The sequence below is a fragment of the Propithecus coquereli genome, unplaced genomic scaffold, assembly GCF_000956105.1.
Source record: "Propithecus coquereli isolate 6110/MARCELLA unplaced genomic scaffold, Pcoq_1.0 Scaffold206, whole genome shotgun sequence".
NCBI classification, from domain to species: domain Eukaryota; kingdom Metazoa; phylum Chordata; class Mammalia; order Primates; family Indriidae; genus Propithecus; species Propithecus coquereli.
Genome location: NW_012145634.1, coordinates 110,735 through 128,002, shown reverse-complemented (window position 1 = coordinate 128,002; position 17,268 = coordinate 110,735). Strand labels below are relative to the sequence as shown.

The 17,268-nt window shown below is 52.5% G+C and overlaps 1 protein-coding gene across 1 annotated transcript in view; it reads right to left on the bottom strand.

The window, feature by feature from the left end:
- Positions 1–5,011: 5,011 nt before the first annotated feature.
- The window catches only part of PI4KA (phosphatidylinositol 4-kinase, catalytic, alpha), a 117,266-nt gene continuing 105,009 nt past the window's right edge, over positions 5,012–17,268 (bottom strand). Inside the window, exons 43-55 of the mRNA XM_012644122.1 lie at positions 16,452–16,572; positions 14,026–14,155; positions 12,925–12,995; positions 11,238–11,310; positions 11,077–11,147; positions 9,878–9,987; positions 9,309–9,413; positions 9,103–9,228; positions 8,649–8,769; positions 8,007–8,166; positions 7,181–7,270; positions 6,557–6,640; positions 5,012–5,419 (exon numbers count right to left, since the gene is read on the bottom strand). Of these exons, the coding sequence (XP_012499576.1) occupies positions 5,368–5,419; positions 6,557–6,640; positions 7,181–7,270; positions 8,007–8,166; positions 8,649–8,769; positions 9,103–9,228; positions 9,309–9,413; positions 9,878–9,987; positions 11,077–11,147; positions 11,238–11,310; positions 12,925–12,995; positions 14,026–14,155; positions 16,452–16,572 (1,314 nt within the window). The 3' untranslated portion in view covers positions 5,012–5,367. The remainder of the gene's footprint in view (positions 5,420–6,556; positions 6,641–7,180; positions 7,271–8,006; positions 8,167–8,648; positions 8,770–9,102; positions 9,229–9,308; positions 9,414–9,877; positions 9,988–11,076; positions 11,148–11,237; positions 11,311–12,924; positions 12,996–14,025; positions 14,156–16,451; positions 16,573–17,268) is intronic.

Here is a 17,268-nt window from a genome sequence, read left to right as displayed (position 1 = left end):
AGCCTAGCTCACAGCAACCTCAAACTCCTGGACTCAAGCAATCCTCCTGCCTCAGCCTCTCCAAATGTTGGGATTACAGGCGTGAGCCACTGCACAGGGCCACATTGTGGCTTTAATTTGCACTTCCCTGATGAGTAAGGAAGTTGAAACCCCTTTCATATGTTTTTTGGCTATTTGAATAATCTCTTGTGAAATGCCTGTTTAAGTCATATGCTCATTTTTCTATTCAGTTATCTCTTACTGATTTTTCTTCATATATTTATTCTAGATCTACATCCTTTGAACAGATACACATACTGCAAATATCTTCCCAAGTCTGTAGCATGCTTCTTCATAGTCAAAATTAAGTTTTTTCCTTTATGATTGATTAGTGTTTTTCGGTCCCATTTAAGAAATCTTTGTGTACCCAAAGGTCATGAAGACATTGTCTTCTATATTTTCTTCTAGAAGTTTTATTGTTTTACCTTTAACAAACAGCTCTATAGCCCACCTGGAATTATAATTAAAACTGAGAGAAATTTTATTGTGACTTGTGAACAAATCCTTAGGTTTTTATAAAGAAATGATGATTCAGTTTGGCAGCTGATTTACAAAAATAAGGTACGGAGCACTTGGAACGCTCTGTCCAGGGTACTATGTATTTCCAGATTAAGGTAGGTGAGGGCAACATGGAGAGACGGGAATTACTGAGAGGAAGAATGCTAGGCATTAGGTTGGGCACAGTGGCTCACGCCTGTAATCCTAGCACTCTGGGAGGCCGAAGCATGAGGATCGCTTGAGCTCAGGAGTTCAAGACCAGCCTGAGCAAGAGTGAGACCCCATTTCTACTAAAAAATAGAAAAAATTAGCCGAGTGTGGTGGCACGCACCTGTACTTCCAGCTACTCAGGAGGCTGAGGCAGGAGGATTGCTTGAGCCCAGGAGTTTTGAGGTTGCAGCGAGCTAGGCTGACGCCACTGCACTTTACCCAGGGCAATAGAGTGAGACTCCGTCTCAAAAAGGGGGGGAAAAAAAGAATGCCAGGCATTAACATAAGTGGTTATTAACCAAATCATGGAATATTTAGTTTTAATGTGATTTTGGAAGTCCAGATGCTCAAGCTGAGAAATGGGGAATGGGATACCACAAGTAACAGGAGAGACTACTGCACAAAAATGTGTTTGTGATTAACCAGGGTCGTGAGAGAATGTCCCTGATGAAACAATCTGAATTAAAACTAGTCGAACGTTATTCAGAATAGATTTAGTGTAGACACTAATATAGTGTCTGATCTAACCTAGATGGTTGGGCCTCTTGCACGGTCATTTTTCATAAATAGCTGCATGAATAAGTTGTTACCAACCTCTTCCTCCGCAAAAAAATTTTTTTGTGTGTCTTATGTGAAGTAAGGAGTCAAGGTTAAGGTTTTTTTTTTTTCCTTCCTGTACGGATATCTAATTGACACAACACCATTATTAAAAGGACTGGCTGGGTGCAGTGGCATGCGCTAGCACTTTTGGAGGCTGAGGTGGGAAGATCTCTTGAGCCCAGGAGTTCAAGACCAGCCTGAGCAACATAGTGAAACCAGGTTTCTACAAAAATAGAAAAATTAACTGGATGTGGTGGCATTTGCCTGTATTCCTAGCTACTCAGGAGGATGAGGCAGGAGGATCACTTGAGCCAAGTCTGAGGTTGCAGTGAGCTATGATCACGCCATTGCACTTCAGCCTGGGTGACAGAGTGACACCCTGTCTCTTTAAAAAAAAAAAGACCCCCTTTCCCCATCTGCACTGCAGTGTCACTGTGTATGTGTGGGTATATTTTGTTCCTGGACTTTTCTTACATTGTTTTTCTGTGCACCAATATATGCCACACAGCCTTAATAATGCAGCTTAATACTGAGACGGGCTATCCAGGGTTTACTTTTTTTTTTTTTTTGAGACAGAGTCTCAACTCTGTTGCCTGGGCTAGAGTGCTGTGGTGTCAGCCTAGCTCATGGCAACCTCAAACTCCTGGGCTCAAGCGATCCTCCTGCTTCAGCCTCCCGAGTAGCTGGGACTACAGGCGTGTGCCACCATGCCCGGCTAATTTTTTATATATATATTTTAGTTGTCCAGCTAATTTTCTTTCTATTTTTAGTAGAGACAGGGTCTCGCTCTTGCTCAGGCTGGTCTTGAACTCTTGAGCTCAAATGATCCTCCTGCCTCGGCCTCTCAGTGCTAGGATTGTAGGCGTGAGCCACTGTGCCCGGCCCAGGGTTTATTGTTCTTAGAAATTGAAATTGCTGTTTTGCTTTTTGTATGCCCATGTAAATTTTAGAATCATCTTGCCAATTTCCACTGCCAATTTCCACTACAGAACTTACTGGGATTTTGAATGGCACTTGCAGTGAAACTGCAGATCAATTTGGAGAGAATGAATGTGTATAATGTTGAATCTTCCAGTCAGAACATGGCATGTTACTCTAGGTCTTTCTCTCAATATTTGTAGTCTTCAGTTTTTCTCACAAACCTTTCATCATATTCATTCCTTGGTATATGAAGTTTCTGGATATAAATTACACACACACAAAACTGATTTTTTATATTGCCTTGTATTCTATAACCTTGACTATAGATTGTAAGTTTGGTGTTTTTTTTTTTAAACAGATGGGGTCTGTGTTGCCTGGGCTGGGGTGCAGCTATTTAAGGCACAATCATTGTGCACTGTAGCCTTGAACTCCCGGCCTCATCCTCCCAAAGTAGCTGGCACTATAGGTGTGCACCACTGCCCTTGGCTACATTTGGATTTTTATGTACACAAATGCCATTTCTGAATTACTTTTATTTCTCCTTTTCGAATTCCTAAACTCTTTCTTTTTATCGCCTGACTGGACTGACTAGGGCCCCCAGTACAATGCTGACCCACAGGTGGTGATGGCAATCACATCTCCACCTTATTCTTCAATTAGGAGGCACAGCTTTCTTTCTTTTTTGAGAGAGGGTCTTGCTTTGTCATCCAGGCTAGAATGCAGTGGTGCCAAATATAACCTCAAATTCCTGGGCTCAAATGATCCTCCTACCTTGGCCTCCCAAAGTTCCTGGATTACAAGTGTGAGCCACCACGCCCAGCCTATAGCTGCCAGTATTTTACCTTTAAGCACGATGTTCCCTATAGGTTTTCTGGTAGACAGGCTAAAGAGGTTCCTGGTCTTTCATACCTGCCTTATGTCTAGGGTACTCTCCTGTGTGTAGACAAGGTCCCCTAATGACCTCCTCAAAGGGGTGAGGCTCTTGGGTTTGTGTTCTGTCTCCCACGTCATCAAAATAGGAGCTTGACTGGATTTTCACCTCTGAAGATTCTTTATCAGCTCATGGGTTTAGATCCCCACTCTCCATCATTGTGAGGAGCATGTTCAGCTTTTTAGGATCTGTAATTTGCCATATTGTAAGAATCTTGTACATAACATTTGATTAACGTTTTTTCTTTGCCAATTGGACAAGCTACCTTTTCAAATATTGTGATTTGAAATTATTTCTACTATGCTTGAATTTATTTCTACCATTTTATAATGTGTCAATCCTGATTTTTCTATGTACTGTCCATGTTCTGTTTGATTGTTCTGGAAGTCACTCTACATTCTGGTATCCCTACTACCTAACTCAGCTCACCTCTGTCATCCTCCTCAAACACTACCTTAAAACATTCTAACACTGATCATTCTGATCCTATGTGCTATTTTTGTCTAGTATTTTAGTTGTACCGTTTTAAATTTTTTCCAGCTATCTGGCTGGTGAACATACTCCAACTTTAATCTTATAAAATTTGTTGAGCCTTGTTTTGTGGCCCAGCGTGCAGTCTGCAGTGGTGAATGTGGAGAAGCCCATTGCTGCTGTCGGCCGAGTGTTTTATAAATGCCCAGCAGTCCAGGCGGGTGAGAGGCTTGTTCAGGTCTCCCGGGCATACTTTCTTGCCAGTTCTGTCAACTGCTCAGAGAGGGGCGTTAAAACCTCTAGCTATGATTGCTGAATTTTTCTTCATAAAACTCACACACATGATTATGGATGGTAAGTCCCTTCTCATCTGTTTACTGTCAACTTAGGTCTGTGTCTTTATATTTAAAGTGTATTGCTTACAGTCAGCACAGAATTGGGTCTCGCTCTTTTAATCCATGCTTGTAATCCCTGACTTTTAGTTGGAGTGGTGAGTCCACTGTTTAACATAACACTGGCATGGGTGGATGGATGTCTGTAACTGCACCATTTCTTTGTCCCACCTGTTGTTCTTCTGTCCCTCCTTTCCTGACATCTTTGGGATTAATTCAGTACTTTTATAAAAACTTTTTAATTCACACATTGGCCTATTTATATTTTCATTTATACTGCTCAGGACTCCCCTGTGCTTCCTGAAGTTCTCTGTGTGTTTTGCCCACTCTGGAGATCCCGTTAGGAGTTGGCTGGAGCTCATTTAATATTCCCTTTCTTTCTGCTCCATTTTTGGTGATTTCATTGTTCTGTCTTTCCCATGATCAGTTTTCTCTTCACCTTCATCTTACCTGCTGTTTAACTGATCCTTTGCAGTCTTTTCTTGTTTTGGGTCTGTACGTCCTAACTGCTTATGCTAATTAGAAGGCCTTGGTGTTGGGGAGTAGGTGGCTGCTGGGACTAGTCACACAAGGATTTTGGAGTCCAGAGCACAGCACCTGGCCGTGAACAAGAGGGAGCCCAGCATGGAAGAGACTGGAGCAGAGGCAAGGCGCTGAGGACAGCTGTGGACAGCTCTGGCCAGGCAGCCCCGAGGGAGGCAGCTTTGGAGTGGGCAGAGTGCTCAGGGGAGACAGTGCTATTTCTGGCGCAACGTGCGCCGTGGTGTTTGCGTGAAGCCTGTTAAACCCTAACCCGTGTGCCTGGCCCCAGCCCACGAGCGCAGGCAACATTAGGTCCCTTTCCAGAGGCACAGCCAGGAACTGCCCCTCAGCTGGCACTTAGGACTGGACACTAAACCTGACAGTCAAATTCCAGCACAGCACTGTTTGAGGTTTTTATTTTGTCTATGTTGGTTAAACCTCAGGTTGAATATAATTTTTTTTAATACACAAGAAAATACTTCACGTACCTATGAAATAAGATAGGTTGGGAATGTGTCCAGTGCAAACAGAGGATTCACACCTGTGCATAGACAGCACCATCAATGATTGTCGTCTCAGTCTGTGGCATCACTAAAGCTACCCCACCGTGGGCCGCACCTGAGGAAGGAGCGACTGCCAGGCTCTGAGGGCTGCAGTTCTTTTCTCCTATGAAACAACGCCACTGGGTGAAGCGGTGGGGTGAGGGTGGGCACGTGGCTTTGTGATTGCAGAGTGGCTTGAGGGCACACGGGGCGGAGGGCTCTAGGTTTTGGGCTGTCGTCCTCAGTAGGGGATGTCATTCTGATAGTACTGGATCATGTCATAGGTCCGGCTCCTGGAGGGTGAGGATGAGGGAGGTTGTGAGGAGCCTGCTGGGTCTGGGGTCCTGCCCCACCCTCTCATCCCCCTACCCCATGGCTGCCCGGAGACCTCATCTCCTGCTCCAACTTGGAGGCCTCTGAGGCCAACTCACACTCCTCAGCCAAACCCCTTCTTGGCTGCAGGAGATGCCACTCTACCAGGTGCCCCTCTGGCCCCTTGGCCTGTCACACCCACACACCCAGAAGGGGTCTGTGCAGCCCTCCTCCCTCTCCATACTCCCAGGCCCCTTGCCCTCAGCACACCTCAGTAGAGACCCTCCTCATCCTGCCCCCGAACCCTCTCGCTTCTCCTCCATTCGTCTGGGCTCTCTGTGCCAGGCCCTCGCGGTTCCCGCCCTTTTTTTCTCCCACTGCCCGTTAGGTCACTAGACCTCTTGGGCACCTGCGGTGGGTTCTTGGGCTTCCTCTCAGGCTTATCCAGCAGTTCCCAGAGCAGGTGGCCATGCCCCTGGCCCCTCCTGGTATGGATGTGGCACGTCCTATGGCACAGCCCAGGCTGCCCCTCCCCCCAGGCCTTGCCCAGCCCCATGTCTTCGGTGCCCCCACATGGCGGCTTCCAGACTCTCAGAGCTGTTCCCTCACATACCTACTGGAATTGCTGCCCTCCCGTTGTTCAGGCTGGAAACCTCAAAGCCACCACCTCTTGACTCTCACGCCCCACGGGAGCCTGCAGGCCTGGGGCTCTGCCTTTAGACCCTGAACCAGCTCTTCTCAGGGCCTCCCACCTCCACCCTTTCTCCCTACCACAGAGGAGACTGACTGGCTGCCCCCCAGACACTGCCCACACAGCAGCCCCAGGAAGGCACAGGGAGGAGGGACGGGGGCAACTTCCTAAGCCCTTCCAAGGGAGCTCCCGTCTGGTCCCAAGCTCGTTCATGCTCCCTGCGGCCTGTGCCCCACCGTTCTCAGCCCCAAGCAGCCTCACTTTCCAGCTCCAGGCCTCTGCCAGGTGTTCCCCTCTAAACAAGCACCCAGTGCTCCTCAAGAATTCCCACCAGGGCTCAAGTGACCAAGGGTCTCCCATGAGAGGAGCAGCTTGGGGACAGCAGCATCCTGGTGACCTGGTCCGGGCAGGGGGTGGGGGGACTCGCCTGTTGCTGAGAAAGCAGCTCTGGATGACCTTCATGATGAAGTTCGCAGCCTCACGCTCAGTCATGTTGGGGCTAAACCTGTGCCTGGAGAGAGACCGTGTCAGGGCTGCTGCCACTCCCTCCCAGGCCCATGGTCCTGCCCAAGGCTGCCCCTGCCCAGCAAGGTGGTGGTCTGTGGACTGGACCACATGTCCAGCAGAGGGCCATGCCCCGGAAATGTACCCCCAGGGCAATGTGTTGAAAGACAGGGACAGTGCTGGGAAAGTCAAGCCTGGCTGCTGTGGGCCTGTCCTCTTCCCAGCATCGCCTGGGCCTGAGTGCCCCCATGGCTGGGGCAGGGCTAAGCACTGGGGAGCTAAGCTGCTGCAGCATGGGGGTCGGCCCAGAGGCAGGGGCTGTGAGGCACCCTTGAGAAACCAGAGGGTACATCCTCAGCATGGCTGGCAGAAGCCGGGGCACCTCACAGTTATGGTCTGGTAGAGTCTCACCAGGAATCCTGTCTGCTCTGGGGTTCCGAGGAGATGACAATCACAGTTACAACTACACAAAGTTCCTGTCTTGGTGGAGCCTCAGCTAATGAACACCTGTACCCCAAGTGGCCTGTGTGTCTGTCAAGAAACCTACTTCAAAAGCTTGATTGTCTGGCCGCGGAAACAGGGCAGGCCCGTGTCCAACATGAGAGTGACCAGAGAGACAACTGCATCCATGTAGGGCCTGGGGAGAGATGGGAGGGGTGGCAGACAGAGGCCACCCTGGGTGGGTAGCCCTGGGCACAGTCCTGTGGCCTGGCTGCTGCCCAACAGCCTCATGCATGGGTTCCCAGCCACCTCCCAGTCACACCTTCCAGGTCCCCCCGTGGCAGCCCTCTTCACACCACCTGCTGCCCCTCAGCTTCTGCACCCCCCAGGCCAGGGTTGCTCACACGAACCCTACATGGGCTGAGTGGTCTTGTGCTGGTCCCCCCCCCACCCCGTGAGGCCGCCAGCCGTGGTTTCTGCACCAGGGTAGGGAAGCACAGATGCCCTGACCCTCCTTTTCCCGCAGGGCGGTGGGGACTGAGGGGGTGGGGACTGATCTGGGTCAGAATTCAGGGATCAACACACACTGGTGTGTGGCCTTGGCCGAGAGACACTGTATGTGAAACCAGGACAACGCCAGTCTCCAGGGTGCAGCCCTGGGGGTGGTGGGTGCTCAGGCTTTGATGAAAGGGTGGACAGGTGCCCAGAAGGGGGAGCCTATGGCTGAGGGCATCAGCAGGATGAAGCCTGTAGCACGTGGCTGGGCTCTGACTCCCAGGGCAAGAAGTCGCAGGCACGGGTGGGCAGAGAGGGGCAACCAGAAGGCCAGGCCTAGGCCACGGGTACCTCCCTCCCTCTCTCTGAACCTGGTTCTCTTCATCCTAAAGGGGGTCCAAGAACACATTCCCACCCCTGACCCTGCTCTGGCTCACCGCACGGCCAGGTAGCCACGGACACACATTTCCATGAACCACTTGAAGGGGGTGGCCTCCATCTTGCCTCCCATGATCATCACCATCTCGTCCGTCAGCTTGATGTCTGGTTCCCAGCCCAGGTTGCCGCCCGGTGAACTTTCAAACATGAAGCCAAAGTCTGCAAAACCCAAAGAGCTGTCTGAGGCTGGGGTAGGAACCTGGCTGGGCAGTCTGTCTTGAGCAGTGGAAAAGGACTGGTGACACCAGCATCCTCCACACCCCATGGGCAGGCAGGGTATCCTTGGAGACCTCGGGGACAGCAGGCAGAGGAAGAGGAAGGGGAGGAAGGGTAGGTGGGAACCAGGCCGGAGCAGAGTGAGGCTAGTACCCAGCCCGGACAAGCCCAGCTCTGCCCAGCTCCAGCTTCGGACCCACAGCCCTGGCTGCCACTCTCGCCCCCAGCTTTCTGGGGTCAGACACCCTCCACAGCAGGATGGCTTGGTGGGTACAACCTGGGCCTCAGAGCTGGATTCAGATGCTCCCCCTCACACTCCTGGCTGGGCAGCCCCATGCCTGCTCCCCTCTGTAGGGTGGGGACCCCTATCCTCCCCTGCGTGCGGGGGGTGAAGGGAGGGGAGGTTGGTGCTGAGGCTGGCTGACCGATGTGGATGATGTGGCCCTTCTTGTCCAGCATGATGTTGCCGTTGTGTCTGTCCTTGATCTGCAGCAGGAACAGTAGGAGGCTGTAGGCGGCCATGCTGCGGATGAAGTTGTAGCGGGCCTGTGCAGAGAGAGCGCTGGGCTTACAACAGCCCCAGGCCTGTGGGTGCTCTCCCCAGCTCTGGGTCCCCCTTAAAGGCACAGCCCAAGCCAGCTAGCTCAGCCAGCCAGACCTGGGCAGTAGTAGTGACAGGGCTGCATCTGGGGCTGTGGAGGCAGCAGGCCCTTTCTCCCACCCTAGGGCTTAACTTTCTCCTGGGGAGCCCAGCTCTAGGTTCCTTTGACTCCCAAAGCAGCTTACAGGTGGACCTGGTTTTCTCCTCTAGGAGGACTCAGAAGAGCAGGGAAGGGATGGGGCAGGAGTGGGACAGAGTGCGCACAACCCCAGGGCTACCTGCTGGAAGGCCAGGGTGGACTCGTCCCCATACTGGCGCGTGAAGTAGTCGTACATGCCGAAGTCCGTCTGGCGGCCCAGCTGGTCTCGAGAGGTGCAGTCAGGGATGCACTCGATCACTCCGCACTAGGGAGGAAGGGTGAGTCCCAGGCCTGCTGGGGAGGCATCGAGGGGCTCCCAGCCAGGCTCCTGCTCAGGGAACTTACCCCAGGGGCAGTGGCCACCACGCGGTAGGGAAAAACGAATAGGTCCAGGCCAACCAGCTGGAAGATGTTCTTGAAGAGGTCGATGATCTGCAGGGCCAGCATGTCCTACGAACAAAGGGGGAACAGGATGGGGCTGGTCGGCCTCCATGCCCTGGCCCACCTGACTCCCAGCAGCCCTCCTGGCTCACATGGGGCAGAAGCTGAATGGCCGGTGATAGAGTAAGGCAGGGAGGCCACAGCTGAGCAGGAGTCTGGAGAGCCTCACGTCACTGAACACCTGGGGCTGGGCTCAGGCCCTTGGGACCACTAGGCCCTGGACTGATCATGAGGCTGCGCTAGCTGGCGGGATGTGAGACTGGGCACCTGCTCCCCCCACCTCAGCAGTGCCCTGTGGCAGCAGCAGAGGGGGCCAGAAGAAGCCTCTGGGTTTTGCAGAAGCCCTCGTTTACTCTGTGGTATCTGAACCAAATGGGGAAAGGCAAAGATCTGTGTTTCTGCACGTGAGGTCGGACTCTAGCATGCCTGTAGCCTTGCGGAGAGGTGGGCCTGCCCCAGGCTGGCCCTGCTACCTGCCGGCAGTCGTCTCCCACTTTGAAGATGGCGGCCTGCCAGGAGATCTTCTGGGAGTCAGCCTCCTGCGCGGCGCATTCATCCTCAGAGTCTGATCGGCACCGCAGACCTGTGCGGCGGGGAGAGGCCACCTATAGCCCCAGGGCAGCGAGAAGCCCTCTGAGGGTGCTGGGGGTGAGCCCTGCTCATGTGCCTGGAAAGACCCTTGGGAATCGCAAAGCCCCAAGGATGCCACAAGGGGCCCAGCAGGGCCCAAGAAACACCTTGGGGCAGCAGGTGGAACCCCAAGGCCAGGGGTCTTTCCATAGAATATTTAAGCTTAAATGCAACTAAAAACAGAGCCCCACATTATCTGCAGTGAGGAACCAGGTGCACTGGGGTCAGGGCTGGGCACTGCGAGCTGCAAGTGAGGGTGTCTGCACACTGGGGAGCCCGGGGGGCTCAGGGGCCAGCATGTGGGCACAGCCACAGAAGGCGTGTCTCTGCACAGGCCAACAGCCCATCTGTGCAGCTGGCCACACTCTGTTCTGGGTTGAAGAATGTCCCCTCAAAATTCATGCTCACCAAAGCCTAGAAGTGACCTTATTTGGAAATAGGGTCTTTACAGGTGTAATCAACTCAAGATGAGGTCATACTGGATTAGCATGGGCCCTAAGCCAATGATGGTGTCCTTCTCAGAGGGGAATGTGGACACAGACACACAGGGGCAGAGATCTGAGTGATGCACCCACAAGCCAAGGGTTGTAGCAACACCACCAGATGCTAGAAGAGGCAAGGAAGAATCATCCCCAGAGCCATATGAAGGAGCGTGGCCCTGACGACACCTTGATATCACACTCCAGCTTCCAGAACTGTGAGATAATATGGGTCTGCTGTTTAAGCCTCCCCGTCTGTGGTTATTTGTATGGCAGCCCAAGCCACTGACACACCCTGCAGAGGCCTGAAGCCACTCAGCCTCAAGACGGGGCCTCCGGGAGGAGCCAGCTGACTGGGGTGGACAGGCCTCAAGGGTGGCCCAGCTGTCACTGCACTTAAGCTCCGTGTGGTCCCTGAATGAGGGCTCAGACAGAGAGGGGGAATGGACAGATAGACACCATCTTTTACAGGGAGCTGGTGATAAACTAAATTGTCAAAAGAAACCGACATCAGCAAGGAAAAAGCACTGAGATCCCAAATGAAATCAGAATTCTCCACTGACCTTCTTTTTCAAGTTCACTAACTCCACATCGCTTCACCTTAAATTTAGCCAGATATGGGGCTTTTGCAGCACTGAAAAACAAAAACAATGTGGCACCAGGGATGCAGCCAGTAAAAAGCTCAGGTAAGAAACCTACAGGGTTGGGACAGGTGGGGTCTCACCTCTGCATCGGCGTCCCCGACTTATAGTCGATGTCTAGAACAATGGCCTCAGGGTTGCTGGGCAGGTAGCAGCCTGTGCAGGGACGGGCAGAGTCACAAGGAGCCCCTGTGTGGCCACAGGTTCCCAACACAGATGCCACAGGCAGAGTCCACCTTGCAGTTACACCCTGCCCCTGCACAGCGGCCTCTGGCCCACCTGTGGCACCATTAACTATTCTGTGGCCACTCAGGGTGCATCCTCCTTGACTCTGTGATCCTGCCACACATCTAACAAAGGAGCCACCACCTCCGAGGAGATGCCCTCCAAGAGAAGGTGCTGAGCCTCAGCCCTGCTGCTCCTCAGGTGGGTGTGGGGGCCTGCCCTGCACACCTGGAACACCCCTCTTGGGCTCATCCCAGAGGCAGGAGCTCCCTTCTCAGCAAGTGCTCAGTACATGTGTGAAACAAGGGGCCAAGAGAAAGGCCATTCGTGGCCAGGAACTCTCAGTCCCCAGGGGGATGTGTGCTCCCTGTTGAAGTGGGAGAGCCTCCTGACCCTCCTGGGGTTAGGTTTACTTATTTATTTTCAGACAGAGTCTCACCACATTGCCCAGGCTGGTCTCGAACCCCTGGCCTCAGGAGCTCCTCCCACCTTGGCCTCCCAAAGTGCTGGGATTATAGGTGTGAGCCACCGTGCCTGGCTGAGGGGGGTAGGTTTTGAGGAGGGGCCCAGAACAAGAGGCATGTGGTCTCCTGGGGCGCCAAGCTTGGCCTTGCCGTGGTTGCCGGATGGCTGCTCCATCGGGAAGGGGTAACACTGTTGTGTCCTCCTCCCTTCTCGTCCTTGCCTTGCCAGCTCCAGGCCTGTCTCACACAATGGCTACCTCTGTTCTTCTGCTCTAGAGCCCTGCTGGCTCCCCAGGGCCCTTGGGGAAAGACTCAGTCATACAGTCTGGAAGCAGAGGCTGGGGGCTCTTGCAGTACAACAGTTTCTGGTTCTTTCCACCCCTCCCTGGCAGCTGTGGCATTCCCCATGAGGGGAAATGAAGGCCCTGGTGTCCAGCCTTTTCTGAGAAGCTGAGCTGTTGTATGAGCTCAACATCATGGGTCTGAGGAAATGCTTGAACCTGAAGCCCCCCACAGGCAATCCACGGCTGAGGCCAGATGGTGTGAACATCTGCACGGGATGGCCAGGGCTTCAGAAGACAAGTTTGCAGCAACAGTTAGAAATGGAGAGTGGCCCAGTGAGGTTTGAATTCCATTTTTTCTTGAAAAATCTCGGCTCTAACCACACTGGGCTTGAATGCCTACATGGCAACGGCTGGCAGGTGCCAAGGAGCAGCTTCCCATTTGGCTGGGCGCCCTGTCTGACAGGTCCCAGCACACCAGGTCCACCCCTGACCTGCCCCACCCAACCACCTCCTTAGCTGTGCGACCTGCACTGCTCCTGCATGCTGGAGTCCAGAATCCCTCTTCTAGGATAAAGCTGCAGAGGACAGTGTCTTGGTCTCCAGAAAAACAGCAGGCAGCAAGAAAGATGAAGATCGCCCGTGGAGGAGCAGCTCCCGCTCACTAGGGGCAGATTCTGGGCAGGGGCTGGGGCGCTGGGCAAGGGCCTGTTTGTGTGTGGCTGGCCGAGCCATCATCTCCACACCTTGCCCGCCCTCAAGAACACACCGACTGCAGCCTCCTGAGGCCGCCTGCTCACCCGGCTGCACCTTCACTTCAGACAGCGCTGACAGACAAGCCTTCTTTCTCTCGTCGCCTTTAGGGTAGGGCCTGAGAAACGAGACAGGAATGCTTTGCTGTGTTCTGGAGGAACTGGCCTCTGGAGGACACCCAGGGCCCTCCTGTCTGGATTGCCCTCTGTCCCTTCCTTCCTGGTTCTAGCTACTCCGAAAGGCCCAACCAGACCCAATTCCTCCAGGAAGCCACTTGCAGCAATTCCTGCCCTGGTCCCTCATGGAGAAGCCCATGTGGCCCCTGGCGGCCAAGGTAGAGCTGTGTTCTGGCTGGCTGTGTCCCTCGCATGTAGGGGCAGGGCAGGATGTGCTGCTGTCAGAGTGCTCAGAGGCACAGGTGGCTGTGGGGTCAGATAGTTCTGGGCTCAAATGCTGGCTGTCATGTAATTGTCCCATGACCTTGGGCTGGCCTGAGACCTGGCTTTAGGTTGAGCATGATAGGGGCACACTGAAGCCATGCGTCTGCCCCCTGGGGATGCCCAGGACATGCTCGCCTTACCCCGTTATCTTCGTGGGCTAGGAGCTGCCAGCAGCACTGCTCTACAAGGCCCAGGAAAGGGCCTCAGTAGGCCTGAGATGGGCCTCATGGTGACCAAGGTCAGAGCAGTGAGAGCATGAGACAGCCCAGGGCCTGGTGGGGAGCATGCCCCACGCTCCCTGTCCTGGGCCTGCTCCCCGGCACACAGCCAATGTCAATGACTCCAGGGTCTTGTCCCATACAAAGGGGCAAGGCCATCGACGTCCAAGGATGGCATCAGAGCGACACGAGTGGAGGGCCCAGGAGAACAACCACAGGAGCTACAGAGGAGTCTGGCTTTCCTGACACCACCAGGTTCCTTCAGTGCCTAGACAGAGCAGAGTGGCCTTGAACCGTGAATGAAACTAAGATGCTGTCTGAAATCAGTGTGGCCATGCATCTTGCCATCCTCTCAGGAGCCCTGACTCCCCCGATGGCGTCACAGTCAGCAGTGGGCCCACTGGAGACTCGTCCATCTAGCCGTGGCCCAGGCCGAGTGGGTATTTAAGGCTCCCAGGCCTGGAGGCGGCTTCTGAGGTGCTGCACTTACTTGATGATGGCGGACACGTTGGTGATCTTGTTGAAGAAATCGAATTCCCGCTGGTAGAAGTCCTTGGCTGGGCCAGACAAGGAGCCTGTGATTTCCTCTACTAACTGCTCCAGGAGGTCGCCAATGTCAGCTGAGGAGAAGCAAAGAGCCTGAGTCCCTCAGGAAACCCTGCCGCTGCTTCTTGCCTCCAGTGGCGATACCCAGAGTGTGCTGCAGGCTCGGTGTGAGGCCCCGCCACACCGCCTCGCCACACCAATGTCAGGCTACACCACTCTGCCCTTCGCTGTGCTGACGCCAGCAATAGAGGTCATGGATTCCTCACTACTACACACTCACGCTAAGAAAAAAGCCTGTGTCACTTTATGAATGTCCCTGGAGAAGCAGTAAAAATTAATTTTATTAAACTATCCTGAATACATGTCTTTTATTTTTTTAAGAGACAGGATCTCGCTGTGCTGCCAGGCTGAGCGCAAGCTGCTCTGGCTGCATCTGAGCCATGTTGTCCTGAGAAGCACCTGGCATTTGTCTGACTTTAGAGTTGAACTAACCTCTCTTTTCATGGACCTTCGTTTTTACTTCAAAGAATGACTAACACACAAAATACAGTTATTCAGACTTAGGTATGTGGCAGATATTTTCTTGAAAATGAACATGTCACTTAAGAAAAAGCAACTAAGTATTTTTTTGGAAAATTTGCTTCTGTTACTGTGAGCTCAACAACTTCCTGACACTGAGAAATCTTTCTGATAAGATTGGTGGGGTGTTAACAAATGTGATTGTTCTTTTTTTTCCATGTCAGATGGGTAATGTGTGTTGTAACAAGGTTTGAGGGAGGCACAGCTCACGAACGTGACCATGAAAACGCAACCGCTGTGCTCATGAACTGCAAGAGGAGTGCAGATATGACTTTTCAACTCTGTATGATGAAATGCGTCAACATTTAGAAGATCTGCATCACCCACTGACCTATACTTCTAAGTGACCACTGTTTGATGTTACAGAAGCCCACACAGGTCCAGGTGCAAGCCAGACCAGCAGACTTGAATGGAACAGACCAGGAGAGGTTCACTGACAGGTTTCAGATGCCACATTGCAATTAACCTTTAAGAAACTACCGCTTGTCAAGTCTGGTGTGGGATCAGTCAAGAATATCTCCAGTGACCTGAAAGACTAAAATACTCCCCCCACTTTCTAATTCCATATCTGTGTGAGGCTGAATTTCCCACATTTACTTTAACCATAACAGCATATTGCAACAGATCAAATGCAGAAGCACAAAGAGAATGAGAATTGTCTTCTACTAAGCCAGACAAAAAAAAAAGCTGGTGGCCGGGTGCGGTGGCTCACGCCTGTAATCCTAGCTCTCTGGGAGGCTGAGGCGGGCGGATTGTTTGAGCTCAGGAGTTCGAAACCAGCCTGAGCAAGAGCGAGACCCCGTCTCTACTAAAAATAGAAAGAAATGATCTGGACAACTAAAAATATATAGAAAAATTAGCCGGGCATGGTGGTGCATGCCTGTAGTCCCAGCTACTCGGGAGGCTGAGGCAGGAGGATCGCTTGAGCCCAGGAGTTTGAGGTTGCTGTGAGCTAGGCTGACGCCATGGCACTCTAGCCCGGGCAACAAAGTAAGACTCTGTCTCAAAAAAAAAAAAAAAAAAAAAATTTTTTTTTGGAGACAGGGTCTCACTCTGTCACCCAAGCTAGAGTGCAGTGGCATGATTATAGCTCACTGTAGCCTTGAATTTCTGGGCTCAAGTGATCCTCCTGCCTCAGCCTCCTGAGTAGCTGGGACTACAGGGGCATGCCACCACTCCCAGCTAATTTTCTTTTTTTTTTTTTTTTTTGTAGAGATGAGGTCTTGCTATGTTGCCCAGCCTGGTCTCGAACTCCTGGTCTCAGTGGGCCTCGGCCTCCCAAAGTGCTGGGATTATAGGTGTGAGCCACCATGCCTGGCCACAATTTCTCAGTCTTAATTTCTAATCCTGGTTAACACTGATAGCTAATGCCCACATAAACCAACACTCTGAGAATCTCAGTAACTTTCTAAGCATGTACAGAAGTCCTGAAGGCACTCCGTTTGGGAAGTGCTCCCTGGACTTGCCACGCTGTGCTAGGATGGGGTCACAGCCATGTGGAACAGGGGGACTCTGATGGAGAAGCAGCTCCCCGAGCAGGAGCATCTCACATATGCCTGGACAGCTTCAGGGGGATGCCCAGATGGCAAGTTAGCAAGGGTGCCATGAAGAAGGGGTCCTGCTCCTCTGCATGTTGACAGGTGAGAGTGCCTTGCCAAAGGGAGGGAAGTGGAGGGGTCTGCGGGCTGGGGCAGTGAGGCGGGGGAGGGCCCTGGAGGATGCAGAAGGCTCTGAGCAGTGCTAAAAGCACTGAAATGAGGAGTGAGGCCTGCGGGAGAAGAAGATACTCACGGTCTTTCTGGTGGCCCTCTTCATCGAGATAGATGTTAGTCTTCATGTTCCAGATGAACTGGTGTGCCAGAAGCTGGGATTTGGATGCTGCCCACAGAATATACTCCCTCACGTAGCCCATCTGTAGGAGAGCAAGGTCCCTGTTAGCCAGCCTTGGAGGGCCCTCTCCATCAGGCGAGACTCATCCTAACCCAGGGCAGGCGCTGACTCTCAACACCTGGCAGACCCTGCAAGAGTGAGGCTGAGTGGTTTCCGGCGGCATGGGTGAGCTCTCCAGGTCAGCAGTGAGTCCAGCCAGGGGCTGGGACCCAGCAGGTGGGGTCTGCAATATAGATGTAAGTCGGTGCTTATCTCCTTGGTTTCTTCCTCTGGATTTAAGAACCATGACTCTCAAACCAATTTCTGGGGTTGTCAAGTACACGAAATGAGTAGGCTGGGTACTAAAAACTCATTTGTAAGCTGGTTGTTTAGAACAATGTTCCAAAGTGATGGACAGGTTCCAGAAAACTCTATTTAATGCAAAAGTACCTCCTTCATGAGTTGATGCATCTATGGTCACCATCCTAAGGACCTCTCCTCCTTTTCCTTCTTGGTCATTTTCCACCACTCACATGAGTGACTCCAGTTTTAATTACCATGTCATAGGTTTAAAAAGGTAGGCTGGGCCGGGCGCAGTGGCTCACGCCTGTAATCCTAGCACTCTGGGAGGCCGAGGCAGGTGGATCACTCAAGGCCATGAGTTCGAGACCAGTCTGAGCAAGAGCGAGACCCCGTCTACACTAAAAAAAGAGAAAGAAATGATCTGGACAACTAAAAA